The 19,694-nt window shown below is 52.1% G+C and overlaps 3 protein-coding genes across 11 annotated transcripts; all 3 read right to left on the bottom strand.

Moving 5' to 3' along the window:
* Positions 1-3,704: 3,704 nt before the first annotated feature.
* Positions 3,705-7,442, bottom strand: vcam1b (vascular cell adhesion molecule 1b). Of its 3 annotated transcripts, none has more exons than XM_037249389.1 (7): positions 7,107-7,442; positions 5,867-6,166; positions 5,456-5,761; positions 5,112-5,378; positions 4,761-5,024; positions 4,128-4,388; positions 3,705-4,049 (listed from the first exon to the last, which is right to left on the bottom strand). In XM_037249389.1, the coding sequence occupies exons 1-7, from the start codon at positions 7,339-7,341 to the stop codon at positions 3,895-3,897; spliced, it is 1,788 nt and encodes a 595-aa protein (XP_037105284.1). In that variant the 5' UTR covers positions 7,342-7,442; the 3' UTR covers positions 3,705-3,894. The 3 variants fall into 3 exon arrangements, with proteins under 3 accessions (XP_037105284.1, XP_037105285.1, XP_037105286.1); XM_037249390.1 differs by having other exon boundaries at positions 5,112-5,363; XM_037249391.1 differs by lacking the exon at positions 5,867-6,166.
* Positions 7,438-14,261, bottom strand: cdc14ab (cell division cycle 14Ab). 5 transcript variants are annotated; one of them, XM_037249421.1, is made up of 14 exons: positions 13,921-14,261; positions 11,917-12,007; positions 11,773-11,848; positions 11,268-11,360; positions 11,105-11,184; positions 10,727-10,793; positions 10,573-10,635; positions 10,419-10,506; positions 10,112-10,342; positions 9,902-10,040; positions 9,493-9,816; positions 9,356-9,394; positions 8,664-8,777; positions 7,438-8,152 (listed from the first exon to the last, which is right to left on the bottom strand). In XM_037249421.1, the coding sequence occupies exons 1-14, from the start codon at positions 14,048-14,050 to the stop codon at positions 8,104-8,106; spliced, it is 1,584 nt and encodes a 527-aa protein (XP_037105316.1). In that variant the 5' UTR covers positions 14,051-14,261; the 3' UTR covers positions 7,438-8,103. The 5 variants fall into 5 exon arrangements, with proteins under 5 accessions (XP_037105316.1, XP_037105315.1, XP_037105318.1 ...); XM_037249420.1 differs by lacking the exon at positions 13,921-14,261 and adding an exon at positions 12,928-13,879 and having other exon boundaries at positions 11,917-12,046; XM_037249423.1 differs by lacking the exon at positions 13,921-14,261 and adding an exon at positions 12,928-13,879.
* A 491-nt stretch (positions 14,262-14,752) lies between these two features.
* rtca (RNA 3'-terminal phosphate cyclase) lies at positions 14,753-18,329 on the bottom strand. Of its 3 annotated transcripts, none has more exons than XM_037249491.1 (11): positions 18,164-18,329; positions 17,879-17,979; positions 17,085-17,264; positions 16,889-17,012; positions 16,727-16,785; positions 16,481-16,622; positions 16,289-16,413; positions 15,491-15,549; positions 15,320-15,414; positions 15,144-15,248; positions 14,753-14,919 (listed from the first exon to the last, which is right to left on the bottom strand). In XM_037249491.1, exons 1-11 carry the CDS (start codon positions 18,206-18,208, stop codon positions 14,827-14,829), a joined length of 1,128 nt encoding a protein of 375 aa, XP_037105386.1. In that variant the 5' UTR covers positions 18,209-18,329; the 3' UTR covers positions 14,753-14,826. The 3 variants fall into 3 exon arrangements, with proteins under 3 accessions (XP_037105386.1, XP_037105385.1, XP_037105384.1); XM_037249490.1 differs by having other exon boundaries at positions 17,085-17,228; XM_037249489.1 differs by having other exon boundaries at positions 17,085-17,228; positions 17,879-18,319.
* Positions 18,330-19,694: the final 1,365 nt, after the last annotated feature.

Genomic DNA, 19,694 nt, shown 5'->3' with positions numbered 1-19,694 from the left:
TATTACAGGTAATATTTTATTTCACAACACTTTGCCTTGTTCCTTTCGTCTCTGCTGTTCACTTCAAACACGCTCCATACGAACGCAATGCTCTCGTATCAGACGCTTGCTCGATCACCTGCTCGTTTGCTGTCACAATGTACCCTACACAAATCCGAAACATTTGTTGCGGCTCCGAGTCACGACGAGGGTCAAGTTTTGGTTTCCAAGGGTGTTATTATTCCTCTTCAACGTCTCTCCCATACAGAGCCGCCTTTTTCACATGTCCGCACGTCACTTTCCTCTCTTTTCATCTGATCGCGGTGGTGCCTTTATGGGCAGTCGGAGAAATCAACGCCAACAAAAAAAATACATCCAGCCTAGTTAAGACCATACCAAAGACTATAAAAATGGGACCCATTGCCTCCCTGCGTGTGTGACGATCATTGGGACTTAAAAAAAAAAAGAAAAAAAAAAATAAATTAAAAAAAAAAAAAAAAATTGGGTGCGTATTATACATGGGTACAGGCTTTTTTCCAGCATCAACATGCCATTGTTAGGGTGCGTATTATACATGGGGGCGTATTATACACGGAAAAAAACGGTAGTTTATATATCGTTGTATGGGCCTGTGGAATAATTTGAACTGCGGCGCGGCACACGGCATTGTTGACAAAGGACGATCGATGGATTTAATGAATTGGAGTGACACAGATGGTTTTATAAATGTGTTATTTATGTAATAGTTTTTTTAAAATAACTGAATGTTACGTCAGGCCCGTTCTCAGCTCCTCGTTTGTGTTTGTCACGTTAGCATACCGTATCGTTTAGCCTGTTGTTGCTCGTTCATGTCTGTTCTTGGTGTTGGATTTTGTCGAATAAATTGCCCCCCAAAATGCGACTTATACTCCGGAGCGACTTATATATGTTTTTTTTCACATTTTTGGGCATTTTATGGCTGGTGCGACTTATACTCCGGTGCGACTTATAGTCCGAAAATTACGGTATATAATAATTGGCTTGGATAATTAACACATTTCTCTCTATGATACAACACTTACACACTGATCCGTTGGCAACAGTCTCTCACCCGGTCGTGAACGGGAAATTGCGTCACTGACTCGTTCATGAACGGGAAATTACGTCACTGACTCGTAAAGTCCCTCCTCCATCTATCGCTCGCTGGCGCTGCTGATTGGTCGTTCGCGAAGATTCACGAGTGAGTGACACAGCATTGCCGCTATGCTATTGTCAGCCGACACACGTTATGCCGACATTGATATTTTAAGTTTGTATTTGTTGGCTAGTAGTTGATGGTGTTATTATACCGAATGTGTTTATGTTTGAATAAAAGGTTTAAAAACAAAAAACGTTATGCCGACATTTGTTAATTTTGGGGACACCAACTCATATAACAACGTAAAACACATACATAGTCATATAAAGCAGTTAACCAAATGTCAGATTTTTATGTTCTGAATGGCGAATATAAAAACAAGAAATAAAACACCAGACAAGTTATAACATAAATGTTTATAATAATAATAATAAAAGTACGGAACTGCAGTAGATATATTGGATAACAACATTTAGGCATATATATGCATACACGTTACCTACTATAAGTAAATCGTAAATCTACATTCTGGCTTCCATAGTACACGCCAGGAGACGCAACATACCGTGTTTTCCATGCATAATGCACCCCCGTGCATAATACGCACCCTAAAAATGGCATGTCGATGCTGGAAAAAAGTCTGTACCCATGTATAATACGCACCCAAATTTTGACTCTTACTTAAGTCCGTAAACGTAAAATTATTTCAGAAAAAAGATTATCTTTGGGAACAACCGGATGTTATTCTGCCGGTCAGTATCACTGCGCATGCGCTAGCAAACTCGAGAGCGAAGAAATGTTTCGGATTTGTGCAGGGTACATTGTGACAGCAAACGAGCAGGTGATCGAGCAAGCATTGTGTTCGTATGGAGCGTGTTTGAAGTGAACAGCAGAGAAAGGAACAAGGCAAAGCGTTGTGAAATAAAATATTACCTGTAATACGCATTTAGAACTGAACTCCCGCTCTTTATATAGCTGACGTGTCTTGCGCATCCGTTCTGCGCGTCTGTAATGGCGGCCTCCGTATGATATCCGGGTTGCGATGGAGATTAAAAAACAAACAATATTTGACAATAACACACCATCAAGGATTGCACCATCGCATCAAACGATGTGTCGTCAATTATGAATTTTACTGACTGTGTTGGGCAGGATGGCTGAATACGATGCGCGATTGACAACAAACAAGAAGAAAGGTGTGATTTCAAGTTTTATTTCGGGGGAGATTTTCTTCAAAAATTGATGTACCCATGCATAATGCGCACCCCAGATTTTAGGACAATAAATTAGTTAAATTTTGCGCATTATGCATGGGAAACACGGTATTCACTGACTGATCCGTTGATGCACAAGAAGGCATTTCACTCATTGACTCGTTCGCGAACGGGAAAGCCAGGATTCATTCCCTCACTGATCCGTTCTCGCGGTGAACTGGAAATGTGATTCACTCAGTGAGTGATTCACTCAGTGAGTGATTCACTCAGTGAGTGATTCACTCAGTGAGTGATTCACTCAGTGAGTGATTCACTCAGTGAGTGATTCACTCAGTGAGTGATTCACTCAGTGAGTGATTCACTCAGTGAGTGATTCACTCAGTGAGTGATTCACTCAGTGAGTGATTCACTCAGTGAGTGATTCACTCAGTGAGCTTCAATGGGCATTACTGACATCTACTGGTTGAAGTTATATATGAAAGGAAAACAAGAACGAATCACTTTAGGAAGTGATTCGTTCACTGAAAGGAGTCGTTCTTTCTGAACGAATCGTTCACTCACGAGCCAACACTAGCCTGTGACTTTGTGCGCCTGTAATTTGTGAAGCCCCAGTCAAGACCGTCCAGCCCTGGCCAGGAAGAGAAAAAGAAAATCTGGAATAATGCCTGCAAGCACGACTGCATTGTTGTGCTCTTCCGGTGTTTGTGTAAACCCGCGCGCGTGTGGCTGACAGCCTTATTGCATCGTTTATTATCTTAGAAAAGACTGACGGACGGGCGCGATCGATGTTGAGAAGTGATTGCCACGGATGCATTTGCGTGCGTGCGGCTTCAAGTGATGAAGCAACCATGAAACTGGGCGATGTCCCGCCACTTCGCTCAACTTTGGCCACCTCCGTACTGCTGACTCATCAAATCTCCTCGGTCGGCGTGGAATGGGATGGAAGCCAAAACTCATCTTGCTCAACGCCTCAATACAGCTTCAAACCCAAACGAGGAGGACGTGCTCACGTCTTCCAAGATCAAAAGATTATCTTATTCAGCCAAATTTAAGTTTGATGTTTGCTCTTGCAAGCGGGCAAGCAGGATGCATCAGGAGGGACATTGAAACGCTGACATGCAGCACAATCATTGTTTGTGGCCTGCAAGAGGGTCACAGGTCGCAGGTGGAAAAACACCGCAAACCCAACATTTACAACTTTTGCAGAGGTCTCTGCGTGAATCCCAAGCAGCTCCCTAACGAGGCTTTCTGTCGCCTGGGAAACACCAAGGCCCAGCTCGCGCACAGGCTGTGAACCGGGACGCAAACTTGGCCCGCTCGGGCGACCAATGAGCGCAGACCCCATTCAGGGGCTCTTTGGCCGGTTGCCAGCAAACGCAGCCTTACACGACAAGTTGGGCGGAGAGCCGGCTGCCTTGACTGCCGGCCGTTTCTTTATTCCAAGTTGATGAGCTCCAATGCAAGCATTGTCGAGCGAGCGACGGTTCTGCAACCTCATTTAACAAGTCACCAGTGGCAAACATGGTCAATGGCGAGGGGCCACTTCAGGTGGGTGGGGTCGGGGGTTTTTGCAGGCTGCGGCGTTCAAGCGCTGAAAGGGTGCTGTTCAGGCGCAGGGGTGGAGGACGTCAGCCGGTAGGACCCTTTCTTTTTGGACCTTCTGAGGTGGTCCAGGACCAGTGCGGCGGCAACGGGCACCAGGATGGCGGCGAGAGCGGGCAGAGTCCTAGCACCGGGCTCTGCAACACAAAGACCCGAGTAGAAGTTGGGCCGACAGAAAACGCCACCGTGAAAGCTTAGGGCAGCCAAAGCAGCACCTGTCACGGTGAGGCGGAACACTCGGACTTGGTGGCCCAAGGGGTTGCTGGCGTTGACCCGGTAGAGGCCCGAATCGCGCACCGTCACATTGAGCAATCGGAAGACGCCGTCGGCGGAGCGGCGCTGCGTCCCGTCGGCTGCTCTCTCGAGGACAACGTCCGGCGGGGGGAAGCCTGCGCTTTGGCAGGACACTGTAACGTTCTGGCCCGCTGACACTGCCGCCGATGGCGCGACCACCACCGTCGTGTTCCTGGGAGGAGCTTTGGCAAACATGTGCACAGGACCTTGTTAGTGTGACAAGATTCGGATTGCATCCCTAAAGCTGGCCAAAATGGCCACCGCCTTGAGTCTTTTGCAACGTGTGCTTTCTCTGACGACTCTTTTGCATCATGATGAAAGAAATGCAAATCAACAGCAACGAAGCGAAAAGGACTGGTCAGCTTGCAACCAAGAACCATTCAACTCATATGCCATATTTCACAAGAGAACACAAATGTCTACTGTCAAAGATGGCATCAAATGAGCTGGTCGCGGTTGCATGGCTGATTTGTTGGCGTGGGCGTCTCGAGTGTTGTTTGCATGTCGTCGTCACCTGATTGTGTGGCGCTAGCGTGTATGCTTGCGGTTCTTACCCGCCACCGTGACATTTTGTGTGACGCGTTGCGTTCCCAAGGGGTTGCTGGCGTCGCATCTGTACTGGCCAGCGTCATCGGGCCGCACGGACAGGCTAAAAGTTAGCCAGGGGGTGGAGTCAGACCTCCAAAGCTCCACCCCCTCCCTACTCAGCACCAGGACGGGGGGCGGTGCTCCATGGGAGCGACAGGTAAAGGTGACACGCTGGCCCTCCATAAGCTCCCGACCCGGACTCACAAACATGGAGGTGTTGCTGGGTGAAGCTGCAGGCAGCCCAAAAGCGCAGTCACGCCTGCTGACCCATGACCTCTTGCGAGCTGTGCACGAGCACGTACACGGTAGCCTCTCACCGTTGATGCGCACGCGGACAGCCTTGCTGTCTTTTCCCTCGTGGTTGCGGGCCTCGCAGCGAAACTCTCCCGCCTGCGCGGCCAGCACAAGCGTCTCACTGTGACCTTTGACCTCCAACGGCCCGCCATCCTCGGGCCTGAAGGTCCACATGAGGACGGGGGCTGGGTTGCCGGACGCCGAACAGCTCAGGATCAGGACGGACCCTGACGACACCGTGCCGGGGTCCGACAGCACCGTCACTACCGGAGCGACTGTAGGGAAGCACGCTGCCATCATCATTGTAATCATCGCTGCCATAGCAACGCCAACTGGCAGGGCAACATGGCATCACACACGTGCTTACATGTCACGTGGAGGCGAGTGACAGTCTGCCGGGTGCGTTCCGGGGGGGGCAGGTCGTGCAGGTCAAGGGTGGCTCTGCAGGTGAGGTTCTCGCCAGACTCCGCCCTCTGAGGCGTGAAGGTGTAAGCCGATTGGACGGAGGTGGCCCCGGCCTCTCCCGGCACGCTGCGCACGACCTGACCTCCCCTCAGCCAATCTAGAGTCAGCCTCTCGGCAGGGTAAAGGTCACGCAGTTGACACGTCAGCGTGGATTCCTCCCCAGCGCGGACGGGGTCATGACCTCGGATCTCCGGGTCTGACGGGAAGGCTGAAAGACAAAAGCGTTGACATGACTGATGTTGGCTAATCAATCAATCCTTCTAGCTCCATGCGTGTCAGGCTAGATGGATGTCACGCGTGTGCTTGAGCTGACCGTAAAGTCTGATGTGTGTTTTGGCCTGTTTGTGCTGCTCCCCGCAGGTGACTTTACACAGCAGGGGACCTTCGTGCTCCATATCCACGGGTTCAAAGGTGAGCAGTGACAGGTTGTCCCGCGTCCGGACACGGGCATTGAGTGGTCGGTCGTCGAGCGGCGTCCACGAAATGACGGGCGTGACGGGGCAGTCGTCGACGGAGCATGCCAGCTGTTGCCGCTCGCCCAGTTTGAAGAGCGGCCCGCTGGGAGAAAGATCCACCCGCAGAGACACCCCGCAGCGGTGCCACGCCAGCACACCTGCACCGCAGCCGCCGCCCACCACAGCAGCACATACGGTCGACAATGAGTGCCTTTCTGGCTTTGGGAGCTTCAACCATTTTTGATGCCCTTGGTGGGCAGCAAGCAATGGTAATGGCCCTACTTCAAGTGCAACGACGTTTTTGCAAACTTTGGAGTAGCGCCGCTTCGCGCTAAAGGAGAGTTTCTCCAATCGGATTCTGTCCCTGCAGCTGGAGGGGTTGCTGGCGTTGACCCGGTAGAGGCCCGAATTGCGCACCGTCACATTGAGCAATCGGAAGACACCGCTCTCTCGAGGACAACGTCCAGCGGGGGGAAGCCTGCGCTTGGTTACTCACAGAGCAGGCCTTGGCGCAAGCCAGCTCAGGGACTTGAAGCAGACACGGACAGTCGGGACAGCACCAAAGCAACTGCCTCTAATGGCCCCAACTCTCACGTCAAGTAGGTGGCCGCAATATGTCATCCTGCAGCCCGCAAATGGCCCCCGGGCCGTGGGTTTGATTGCAGGTCTAAGCAATGAAATCTAAAAATGCTGTGATTCGGGAGTCTTTTCGGCCAATGTTTTCAGTCTATGCATCGTCATCCAACAAAATCAGGTGTGTTCGATTGTGAATCATGCACTCATTCCTGACTGTTTCAACGCTACGCTTGATATGAATACACACAGGAGGAAGCAAAAAGTAAGCTCTAGTCCAGGGGTCTCAAAACTCCAGTCCTCGGGGGCCGCATTCCTACATGTTTTCCAAGTTTCCCTCGTTAAACACCTGATTCAATTATCAGGCTCCTGCAGAACGTGAGGATGAACTGATCATTTGAATCAGGTGTGTTTAACGAGGGAAACTTGGAAAACATGTAGGAATGCGGCCCCCGAGAACTGGAGTGCGAGACCCCTGCTCTAGTCGGAACCCTGAACCTCAGCAGCAAAGGTAGAAAGGGTCACCTGAGAGCAACAGGCAGACGAGACGAAGCCTGGCGGTCATCACGGACGGACGCAGTTTGGCGGAGCAGACCTCCGAGCTCTGTGCCAGTCTTCGTGCATGTGAGCGGCTTGGTCTTGACGAGAGCTGCGGAGCCCAAGCGGAGAAAGACAAAGAGCGAGCTCCCCCTGCTGCCCGGCACAGGAACTGCGCGCTTCCGCTCATCACTCGTCTTGACTCAAGACAATACAGACTCATCAGCGGGCTGCAGATGACACGACAACTTGCGATTGACTTTGGTACGACGACAACATATTGTGTCACAGAATGTGACCGCTAAGAGCAGAAAAGACATCAAGAAAAATAATTTATTTCCTTCTGCTTGAAGGACTTACAAGAAAATAGATGTCTTTCCCAAATAATCAAACATCAACGGGGAGCTCCCCTTCAAAATAAAAGCAAATGCTGCTCTCATCACAACAGTGCTTGCTCTTCTTTTGGGAAATCGCTTCCGTGCTTCCTTTTACCAGTGAACAAACTTCAAAGTCGAGACTATCAAATTTAGAGCAAGACAGGGACTTGGTTCCCACGAGTCTTACTTTAAAATTCCTTGCTATAACAAAACCAACGGAAGAGGTAGAGGACTGGAGTGATGGTGTGATTGGTCACAGGTCCACAGATGACCAATCGCCTTCATCAAAGTCAGGAGAAAGTGACATTAAAAAAACAACAACATTCAAATTCAACATTAAAACCAGACTCCGGCCTGGGGCTATCGGCTAGTGCTGCGCTTACACCCTTCCGGTGTGAGTCACTTATCTTCTCACAAAAGGTCAGGTCATAGGTTGCACCTCATCAGGCCTTTGCGAGGTGACGTCATTGAAAAAATGAGGAAGCTGAAGGTGGTAACCGTGACAACAGAACGGCTGTCCCCCCAGCTGATCACGACGTCTTGATTGAAACTTTCCTTCTTTGCTTCCCGAGACACACCTTGGACGTCCTGGAATGCATGCGCTGCATTCAGGGGACATGGGACCTTCTAGAAGTTGATGCAGTCAGACTGAAGCGACTGAAGGGGAAAAAAACCAAAAAACTCAGAGTTGCTCACGAGCTTGTTGCCAACATTCACGTGACACGCGCCGCCGGTTCCTCATGATGACGATGTGATCACACTTTTCACTACACTTTTTGTGGGCAGGTCACACGATAGCATTTGGGGTTACACACACCACACGTCAAAACGCATCCACGGCAAACACACAGAGATGCGCTCGGAAAGTAAGGAAACGAGCGTGTTCCTGGTAATGTCACAGCAAAGCAATCCGCACAGAGGGGCAGGGCCAGCGGACTTACAGGAAAGGAGCGGCTCAGATGGCGTCCTGGCATCAACGAGCTAGCGTACCCACGCGGGAGCAAAGACAAGGGCGTGTGCGCGGCGTGTATGTCGCCGAGCGAGCTGGCCATTCGAGAGCAGGCGCACACGCGCACGCGCACACGCCCGCGCCCACACATCAAGACAATGACAACGGCCAATAAGCTGAGCGAGACGAAAGGAAGAAGGAGCAAGGGAAGCGTCTGACCTCAAGCCGCTCGTCGATGAAGAGGAGCTGCGAGCGATCCTCGCAGAGGACGCCGACGACTTGAAGGACTTTAGCAGTGAGGGGGCGGTGCCGCCTTCAGCACCCACCCGCAGTCTGACAACGAGACACCATTGGAAATTCTTTGTGGCATTTTTCAGGCAGAATTTTGTCATGGTCAGTGTCTTGGTCGTTGCCAAGCACAGGTGAGTATCGGAAGCAGATATGGGGGGCCTGCAAAGGCTGACGATCGCGGTACAAGTCTTGTGGCCTTTAAATGATGGGGGAAGTCAAAAAGCAAACATGGCTGACTGAAGGCTGATGCGCTCAACTTGCTATAAGGGTTCTTGTCATGCTAATTATTGATGTATTTTTAAGACGTTTATTTGCTAACCACTTATTTGGGACAAAGGCTAAAAACAGGGCGAGTTTTCGGGATAATATGGCACTTTTTTGCAAACGGACCTTATTTTCAACTTTGGTTCTGTGATGCAGAGTGACTCTTGTGCCTTTTGTCGGAAGAAAATAGTCAAAAGAGTCCTCCATTGCAATGATCCAACATTGCGTTCAGACTTATTTAAACGCCACTTGTATCAGCGAGTAAGCCTTTGGAACGTCCGTCTCGGTCGTCACATTGTCGCTATTTTCGTCATGCGCCCGTCCTGTCTGGGCATGTGTTTGTGGCGTGCGCTGACCTGATAGGCCTTGTGGGCGTGCCGCCACGCTGCTCTACCCTGCAAGGCAAAGCGACCCATCTGGATGTCATTCAGAGCTCATGGAACTTTTGACTGACGGGTGGGTGAGGGGAGTGGAGGGATGGAGCCACTCATACCTCAAAGCCGAAGAAGAGGCGGCGGCGGCGGGCCGGAAGAGGCGGCGACCTTTAAGAGCTCGCAGTTTGTCTCCCTGAGTCGGAGGCGACCGCTCACTGGCGTCGCCCTGCGGCGACACAACACAAAGGCATGTATCTGTGTGCGTGTGTTGGCGTGCACCTTTGTGTACCTGGCGCAGACAGTCCTCGGCGAGGGAAAGTTGCTCAACGTCGTTTAAGGCCAGGACCTTCACCCCGGATGCCAGGTCGCCGAGGTGGTCCTCGTCCTCAGCGGCCTTAGTGATGCGATGGTGGTTTCCTAGCAACCAAAGCCACGCCTGCTTCCTGCCCACAAATACAAGTCTTGGTCACAAGGGAAGCGAATGGTACGCAACGGTGAGAATCGTCCCCGTCCCTTCTTCTGGCTCACTCTTCCAGGAAGTGCTGCTGAGGTCCAATGACGGAGCCGGGCCTGCAGATGCGGATCCAAGCGATGGCTTCGGCGGCGCTGAAGCGGTAGTGCTTCATCAGGTAGCAGCCGATCAGCGTGCCCGTCCTGCCCAGGCCGGCTGCGGGCGGCGCCAGCGCATGAGAGTGGGAGGGCCAAGCGGGCCACGCACGTGCGCATGCAGTCACTCACCTTTGCAATGCACAGCCAGTGCACCGGGCGTGGCGTCGCACAACGCGAGGAAGCGCCGCGTGATGTCATCACCAGGCGTGCTCCCATCCAGGAAGAACAGGTCCCAGTGGCGGAAGCCGCCATCGGTGAAGCGGGCCGCCTCATAGATCTTCTTGTTCAGACGCACCACCGCCACCACACCACGCGACCGGAAGTACGGGAAGTATGACTCAGGCGCGTGGAGGGGGTAGCCTGCAGGTTACGGACCCAGTCCATCAACGGTGGCAACGCCGCGCATCCCTTTTGGGGAGGTGGCCACAACACTCACCGTTCTCCATTTTGCTTTTGGCATGTGGTCCACTGAAGGCCAGAAGTTTTCCAGGAACAATCCAGTTCAGGTCTCCGTTCTCCACGCGCTGAGCATTGGTACAGTCAACGAGGAGGAGGATCAGAGAGAGCAGAACGGGATGGCTGCCTCCTACCTCGTAATGCTCGTATTCGTCCACATCGAAGGTCTCAAAGTCAAAGAACCCATGTTGGAGAGCCTTAAAGCACAGACAAAACAACATCAAGGCCACATGCCAGCAGTTGCTTGGAAACGACACGTTGGCACAGGCGCTTGCGATTGAGACTCACCTTGCGGATGCCCAGCAAACAGTCCAGAACGCTCAAGTTGAAGGTGCATTTCCCAAACGACGCGTCCCTACGCACATCGAGAAGAAAATGGCATGTGCAAAAACACTCGGACGATTTCCATTCATTTCCCAAACAACACATCCCTACGCACACACGGCATCAAGCACATTGAGAAGAAAAAAACGGGATGTGCAAAACCACTCAGACGATTTACATTCGTCACAAAGTCTGTTGAAGACTTCAGTGGGCAGGGCCTTTGGGGCCGACACAGTCCAACAGCTGCTTAACCCTCGATGCGCACGTGCGGCCTTTATCCCTGACGCGCACATGCAGACACACGCAGATGTAATTAAGACCCTAAGAAGGCTTTGTGTGGACCTGAAGGGCAGGTAGGCGGCGTTGGATCCCGACACCAAAGCTCTGTAAGCCTCTTCCGGAGTTTTCTTCAAGTAGATCACCTGAACCACACAGATACACAATCAAGGTCAAGATGGGAGTCAGCTTGTACACACGTGCGTGCGTTTGTTCGTTGGGGTCTCACCGCATAAGCGCCGATGAGCACGGCAGCGTTGGAGCGTTTCCTCTGGTCAAAGCTACTGTAGTGAACGATTCGCTTACGGCTCAGCGTGAAGGACTGCGCGCACACACGCACACCCAAACCTCAGCCGGCAAAACAAGCAGCGCTTTCAAAAACAGTCAGGCGACACCTCCCTCAAATCAGTTTTTTTTTGCCACCAGACAAAATTTAACTATTGCACTTGTGGTTGCTTTGTTTTGCCCAAAAGCAACTCTGTGCCGCTGAACCAAACCAAAAAATGGTGGCGTAGCGCAGGTCACTCAAGAATGGAGACCGCTGCACACTTATGTATGCTTCATTTTGAGTGGAAGAGTCTGCGCCGCGCCTTGACAATCAAGATCACATATGAAGCAACATTGTTTTTTTCTCGGCCCAGCCAACCTATCTAGCGTGTGACACAGAGAGACTGTGAAGGCGCGCAGGTGGCCGGTGGACATTCCAATGGAGGGCGGTGGCAGCGGCAACTCACCTTGAGCTTCTTGTTGAGCTTGCAGCAATACCGGTACAACATGGCCAAGTTGAGGGGACCAAAGTCTGCATAAAAACTGTCCAGACAGAGTACAGGAAGCAAATGAGAAGCCTGCCGGGAGGCCGCCGGGAGGCCGCTACTCACTTTTCGTAGACAAACTCCTCATCTGTGCAGAAGTAGTGCGTGTTGGCCGTGCTTTTGGGTTTGCTTCGTAGCGTGGCGAAATACAGACGCTCTGGCACACAAGACGCAAGTATCGGGATGAGTTGCCACTCTGCGAGGCATGCACACGGGATCAGGACTGCATGCTTTGACTCGCCCACCTGGATAGTTCCTCAAGCGCGCGATCAGGGAGTCGGCAATGACCGCCAAGGCAGTCCTTCCATATTCCCGACTCCCCGTTTGCCAGAAATTAAGATTGACAAAAGTGTAGCGCTCGCACGTGCGGTTACTATGGCAACGATCTGCTGGGAGGCCCGATCCACCTCATCTGTCGGCGGGACATCGATTGAGCTTCTCAATTCGTTTTTGGGGGGGTGAGACAATCCTCTGGAGGGAACACATTCGGGCTCGTCTTGTCAACGAGGGGAAGGGTGGGAACGCCAATCGACCGCTAAATCGAGGCTCCTCACGCAGCCTCGCTGGTATGATTGGCCTGTCTGCCTCGTCTCACTCGTCAACACAATCCCAACGTACTTGAGTGCCTCGACTTGGCTGCAGGGTGACATGCACGACCCGGAGAGGGCACCACACTATTGGGACCAACAGCCGCAATGTCAGATTTGGTGGTGCCCAAAAGACTCTGACTTGCAACAAGAAGAAATGTGAATATTTTCGCATATTTCTTGTAATTTCTGGCCCCCCAAATTTTCAATACAAAGAAATATACACTTGGGATCAAATTGGGGGTGAGGTTGGCCCTGGAACTCAAAAGAATTTGACACCGCTGGCCTAAGCGATAGAGCAAATTGATCATCTACATTTCTTTGTCACAAAAGTCACAAGACCTTTCATTCAGAGTGCGCATATTTCGTAGAACCTGTCGAAAAAGTTCACTCAACTGGTTCGCGAGTCAATATTTCCGTCTGAGTGACGATGGTAAACCGTCTTGCAAGTTTCTACTTGTATTTTAATAAGTACGTGTATATGTTTCACCTTTGATCAACTCTGCGACTCCCGGTGGTTTGGCATCGGCGTCCGTCACGCCGAACAAGGCGGACAGAACCGGGCTGTGGGTGGTGTAGGTCATGTGGGTCCGTCAAATGCTGGACGCTCAACTTGTCGACTTGCAGGCTAACAGCGAAGCTAGCCGCTCCGTCAACAAGTTGTCATCTCTGTCCTCAACTTCCCATCACGCACGCGCTTCTCTCGGGCAAACTTTCGGTCGCTTATCACGGCAATTTTCAATCTTTCGTCAGCCCGTCAAGTCATCAGCGCGCGTTAGCATGTTAGCACATTAGCTGGGTTTAACGTCGGCGGCGGTCCGAAAGTGAGATTGAACAAGTCCTCACGAAGACTCGTTACCGCGGCGACCGGCGCTTCCGTGCAGACTGCAACCTATCAGCGAACGGAGCGATCTGTGCTGCCTTCAGAGTTCCTGGGAACTCAGCCGACTTCGCGCTTCTCAAGAAATCAGCAAGGAAATAAAATCGCCTAATTCTCACGGACTTAGTTAGAGCTCGCCGTTGCTAAAAATGGTTCTAAACGTTCTGCGAATTTTGTTACATTTTTATCAAATTCAGAAGTTAGGTAAATGTCTCAGTCAGTCGTACATTAGAGATAGTAAGTTGTATCGTCGGAAAGACTTGCGCTGCGCATTGGAAGCTATTTTACCTCACCGCACGTCATCGTTGATAATTCCACGCATAGTTTTCATATCAGCATAAAAAGTGCGTGGTTGTGCGACCGTTTTTCGCCTTTCGGTGTTGGTTTATGATTTGACTCCTCACATAACCTTCGGATAGCTTGCGGCTGCTTTTTCTTCAACAAATTCGACAATTCTTCACAACTTGTCACACCGAGTGTCAGCAAACATCAGCTTGTCGATCATGACGCCACAACACCGTGTTTTGGGGGCGAGGCGCCGAGTCAGCTGCGTGCCATCACAGTATGTGCAGGTTTGTGTCACAGCACTGACGTCACACTCACCTGCAACCAGAGAGATCCACACGCAGTTCGTGCTTGGTCTCGCAGGCTGGACGAACTGCCGGCCATCCCGCTGCATTGCGCTGCAGGTCGGAGGACTGAGTGGGCAACTTGGGGGGTGGGGCGTGGTCATGTGTTCCGACTCTCGGATTTCTTCCACAAGTGTGAGTTTACATCGGGCTCAGCTCAGGTAACAGAGGGCTTGGCTCAGGTAACAAAGGCAGAGAGAACATCCGCACTGGGTCAAACGGTCAATAACGTTTGGGATGTCTCAGAAGGGAGGCCGCTCTTCAATTGAATTGGTCCACTTGACAACATCTGGTTTTGCGACCCCCAAAAGAGATAAATGGCAAAGACAATCAGTTCAGTTTGACTGGGTTGAAGATACCCGTCTGGAAGCTCCTTGCTGGCCAAGTGGGGCCTACATGGGCGACCTCCAAAGAAGAAACAGCCTCAACTTGGGAAGGACAGACAGCAGCAAGATGATTGGTCTGCAGGGATGAGGGCAACAATTGAAATGCTATCAGGGCTACAAAATGAATGGCATCATGTGCCTATGACTAAAACCAGAGCGGAAAAGGAACAATGAATGCGGGCATCAGCGGCGTTGTTTGTGGCACCGGATACGGCACCACTTGCCACAGGAGGGAGTGGGGCGGGCGAAGGTATCTGAAGGCGTAGGGTCGACGTATGTGGCAGCCGCACCAACCAATGGGACAAGAAGATGAAGAAACGACTGTACGTGTCCACTGGGCTCACAAGTGCTCACTCATCGTCATCACCTGTCAGCTGTGCTTCGGGCTCTGAGCTTGCCAAACAAAAGCAATAAAGAAAGCACACTTGATGCATGCATTTATTGATGATTCATTCAGTGAACTTCAGAGTGGGGGAGGGGGCGGAGTGTCTCGTCTACAGGTTTGGGTTGGAGACGCCTGAGCCCTGACATTCAATGACGTAGGTGATGTTCAACTCATCCTCACATTTTCTTATTGCAAACTTTGCCTGGAAAAGAGAAGACTATCGATCAGAGTGCCGTCATGTCATTCAAAGCTAACCAGGATGACAATGATGAGTGCAAAGTGGAAAACTTGCAGGGGACCAGTGAGCTGGGACGGCTTCCGTTTGGGGCCAAGCCGAAGCACCAATGATGGCAGAGTCGACTTGCTCAGGGTCGACCTTTGACCCCAGGTCAGATACGTATGCGTGTGTGCGAGGTGACCTCTCACCTGCGTCATCTGCTGGGCCACGTGGATGGCGGTCTGCGTGTGTAGGCTGATGGCGCCTGTTCGGATCCGAGAGGTCCCCTTGGCCAGCGCCATGAAGACGATGAGCTGAAGGAGAGCGTGAGCATCAACACGCTGGCTTGGTAGCCGCTAATCCTCTTGCAGGGCGGGGCGCTTACCTGGTCCTGGAGGAATTCGTCAACGCAGCCGTTGTGGCATATGTTTCTGAGTAGCATCTCTCCGGCTTCGATGCCAATTTTGTCTGCGGGCACACCTGAAAGACGCACACACAAGCACCTGTCCAGTGAAGACTAGGGTGTGAGAGGAATGTCCAACGCTGCTATCCTCACCTTTCTTGCCCAGAGCGGAACCCGCAAACAGACACCCTGTGGAAGACTCAGCGAATATTCTGAGAAGAAACAAATGTGAAAGGTTTCAGCAATGCTTCCTTCAGCAACAAAATAGTCACTCCGCCTCCAAGAAAAAGAACAAAGGTCCCAGTCGCCCAAGTGTGGCGAGACCGACTGCCTATCAGATTTCGGCCCAGTTTGTGACCTCAATATTCAAGTAGCTTGTTCGCTTGATGCCTTCCGACCTTGGACGGGAAGGAATTCTTACGCTTGCGTTGTGTATAGGTTGAGGCGCTGAACATTCACACTGGCGCTGCAAAGCAAAAGGTGTGGTTTCAAACGCTTGGGCAGCCTCCGCGTATACGGTGCACACCTCAGCTTGGCCTCGGAGAAACATCCAAAGACCAACCAGCGCAGACGTTGCTGTCAGCCGTGACTTCCCACTCGCCCGCGACATCAGCGATCGGCATTGTGATCCCGACCCAGAAAAACAAGTGCAGTGCGACGTCAAAGCGGCAAGCCCGGCAAAAGCAAAGCACGTGGGCCACCTGCTCACTTGGATCCGCAGCAGCCTTTCAAATTGTCAACAGGCCACCGCAATGACATGATGATGGCTTGTATGAGCAAAGCCCTTTGGACCACAACAACCCCAATCATTATTATTCTCCACTCTACAGGGGCCACCCGGCAATTTATTGCGTAGCGTAAGGCTCCAGACACGATGAGGCAATAAAACATGCACTGAATTGCAGGCAAAATGAGGCCCGACCCGGTCCGGCCGTTGCCACATTTGCTCACATGATTCCGTTTCCGTTTGCGCAGGCCTTCTCTTTCTCCTCCTGCAACACTTGAATGTTGACATCCAGCTCCTTGATTTCTCGCCGGATGGTGCGCATGGCGGCCGCTGCCATGTCCTTGGCCAGCTGGACACAAAAAGCACGGCAACCCTGTCAGACGGGCGCAAACCCAAGCACGGAGATGCCGACGTACCCTGAAAGGCAGGATGCCGGCCACGTAGGCCCACCCGTGAATCTTGGTGATGGTTCCTCTCTCCAGCAAGGTGAGCGCCTGCAACTCTTTGACCGGCCGCACCGTCGCGGTCACCTGGCCGCCGCCCTTTGGGAAAAAACCTCTGACGCACACATGGTAACACATCAGGAATGGCTGGCAGAAGAAGTGACCAGGAGGCGCCACCATGTGGCCACTGTGTAGCGCACAAGCCCAACCCTCATGCACCTCATTTTGATGTCACAGTCAAAACGGACTCCAAACTTTTCCACAATGGGTTTGAAGACCTGAAGATGTACCAAGACACCGTTAAACACCAGCTCGCAGATTCCGCCCGCGTCCATCTGGTCAAACGGAGAGGGTGAGGATGACAACGATGAAGACGACTACCTTGAGAATGTAATCGATTTGCGGCGCCATCTCTGTGTTGGTTCCTCCTCGGAGGCACATGGTGGTTGTGGCGTTGCCATAGAGCGCACAGGGCAGCGCCACCTGCAGTAAAAGACACACACTCCTGGCACGCCCGCGCCAGAATGACTACAAAGCGCACATCTGCATGCGTTAGCGTCTTAGTGGAGGCGCTCACCCTGCCGTGCGTGTGTCCGCTGTGTACTTTCCAGCTCGAATCTTCCCTGGCGTCAGGCTGACGTTGGCACTGCCGATGGCGCCGCCACGCAGGACACCGCCGCACATGTCGGAAACCAGCTGAAGGCCGCTCAGGTGTTGAGGCCTGGCAGAGGACACAAGTGAAGGGAAAGCACCACCTCTCTTTTTCTTTTGAGGCAATAGTTCAGGTGGTTCGGGCCCCTTTTCTATGTTGTCATCGACCCGCTACGTATCTGATGCCGCTGCGCTCTGGATGCGTATACGTTGGCAAAAACACAGACATCAAATGCAATTGTGGACGAAGGAGCAGGAATCGGTCGTTTGGGACGTGGTTTAAGAAATGACACACGTCGGAGACTTTCTTACTCAGGGTTTACAATACGCAAGGAATGTATTGAGTAGAAGCCAACATACAGACCCGAACCCAACGAATAAACCAACTGAAGCAATGTTGACAATAGGCCACGTACATGGTGTTCGTTCAAATGTGTGAAGAACGCCACCCGTTTTGCACAATTGTCTGAAGCACGATCCACTTTTTTGCTCAGATGGCCTCTTTGGTGTCACGCTGGCATGGCTCCAACTGCCCCAAACAAATTCCTCATGGGTTTTGGATAGACTCGGCCAGTCAAGATGATTCTGATTCCTAGCCCCCATCCCTGTAAAACTGCTCGAACTCACACGCCTTCTCGTTCTCATAATCCCCGCCCCCTTATAAAGGAGCCCGGTTGTTGTTGAAGGGGATCTTTTTGTATCCGTGTTGTATTTTTAAACCTGAGTCCCGGGGTGCTCCTTCCTGCTCGGACTTTGGCGATCGTGACGGATGAACCGCTGATGCAGCTGAGCGCCGCTGCCACTCTCAGAATTTGGCCGCCCTGCGAGGAAGCAACGACAAAGGAGGAAGGCAAGAGGAGACAAACCAGAGAAGGAAGCGGACGAAACATAGGGGGGATAGGACAGGACAGAGCAGAACAGCACAGCACAGAACAGGACGCCGGCGAGTCAGGAGCCAGCAGCGGGCTGCGAACTTGCTCGCGGACGTCTCGTGTCGTCACTCACGCCCTCCATCACGCTGCCGTCGAGCTCCACTGGTGTCGACTCCATCTTAACTCCAACTTGAATTTCTACTCGTTATGGGCGTCGCAACTTTGCCGACGTGCTGGAGACCGAGGTCGCTGCACTTTCTGTTTGCCGTGCTGCTGCTTTGTTGATGTTTCTCGGCGATGAGTTAACCATATGGGGCATTACCGCCCTAACTGGCCAGGAGGAGAACTGCGAACGTGCAATTTTGTTATTAATTATGCAAACACGTACAACAAATATTTTACAAAATAATTCTAACTTGAGATTTGTCAGAATAAGCTACATCACCACAAACAAGTGATCAACATAAGAAAGTTGATCTCCCCCCCCCCACCATTGACCCCTTCCAGTTTGCGTACCGAGCCAAACGGTCCTCTGAGGATGCCATCTGCTCTGCCCTCCACTCGGCACTCACCCACCTGGAGGGGAGGGACTCGTATGTGAGATTGCTGTTTGTGGACTTCAGTTCTGCCTTCAACACCATTGTGCCACAACGTCTCATCAGCAAACTTGACAAGCTGGGCCTCAGTACCTGCCTCTGCAACTGGCTACTGGACTTCCTCTGTCAGAGGCCGCAGGTGGTACGTGTTGGCGACATAATCTCCGCCAGCATCACGCTGAGCACGGGGGCCCCCCAAGGCTGCGTGCTCAGTCCGCTGCTCTTCACCCTCCTGACGCATGACTGCACTGCCACCTACAGCGACAACCGCATAGTGAAGTTTGCTGACGACACGACTCTGGTGGGTCTCATCACCAAGGGAGACGAGACCCAATACAGGCTGGAGGTTGACCTTCTGACCACGTGGTGCAGGGACAACAACCTCCTGCTGAACGTCGACAAGACCAAGGAGATTGTTGTTGACTTCCGGAAGGGTCACACCCAACACCTGCCGCTGACCATCGACGGTGCTGTGGTGGAGAGAGTGAGCAGCGCCAGGTTCCTGGGGGTGCACATCAGTGAGGATCTCTCCTGGTCCACCAACACCGCATCACTGGCGAAGAAGGCCCAGCGCCGCCTGTACTTCCTTCGGAAACTCAGGCGAGCGGGCGCTCCTCCGGCCGTCATGACTACATTTTACCGCGGCACCATTGAGAGCGTCCTCTCCAGCTGTATTGCTGTTTGGGGTGGCAGCTGCACTGACCACGACTTGAAGGCCCTGCAGCGCATAGTGAACACGGCTGGTAAGACTATTGGTGCTTCTCTCCCCTCCTTGAAGGACATTTACACCTCCCATCTCACCCGCAAGGCGGCCGCGATTGTGAGTGATGTGAGTCACCCCGCTCACTCTCTGTTTGATCTTCTGCCCTCTGGGAGGAGGTACAGGAGCCTGCGCTCCCGCACCACCAGACTCTCCAACAGCTTCATACTCCAGGCTGTTAGGATCCTGAACTCGCTCCCCCTTTCTGCGTAGCGTCCTGTTCTTTGCGCTATGCTTACGCTGTATGCGCACTGGCTCAGTTTTGCTCCTCTTATTTATTGGGTTATTTGTTTATTATTTATTCATCG

The sequence above is a fragment of the Syngnathus acus genome, chromosome 4 (assembly GCF_901709675.1).
Source record: "Syngnathus acus chromosome 4, fSynAcu1.2, whole genome shotgun sequence".
Classification (NCBI taxonomy): domain Eukaryota; kingdom Metazoa; phylum Chordata; class Actinopteri; order Syngnathiformes; family Syngnathidae; genus Syngnathus; species Syngnathus acus.
Note: the sequence above shows the minus strand (reverse complement) of the source record. Positions and strands in the feature narration are given on the sequence as shown.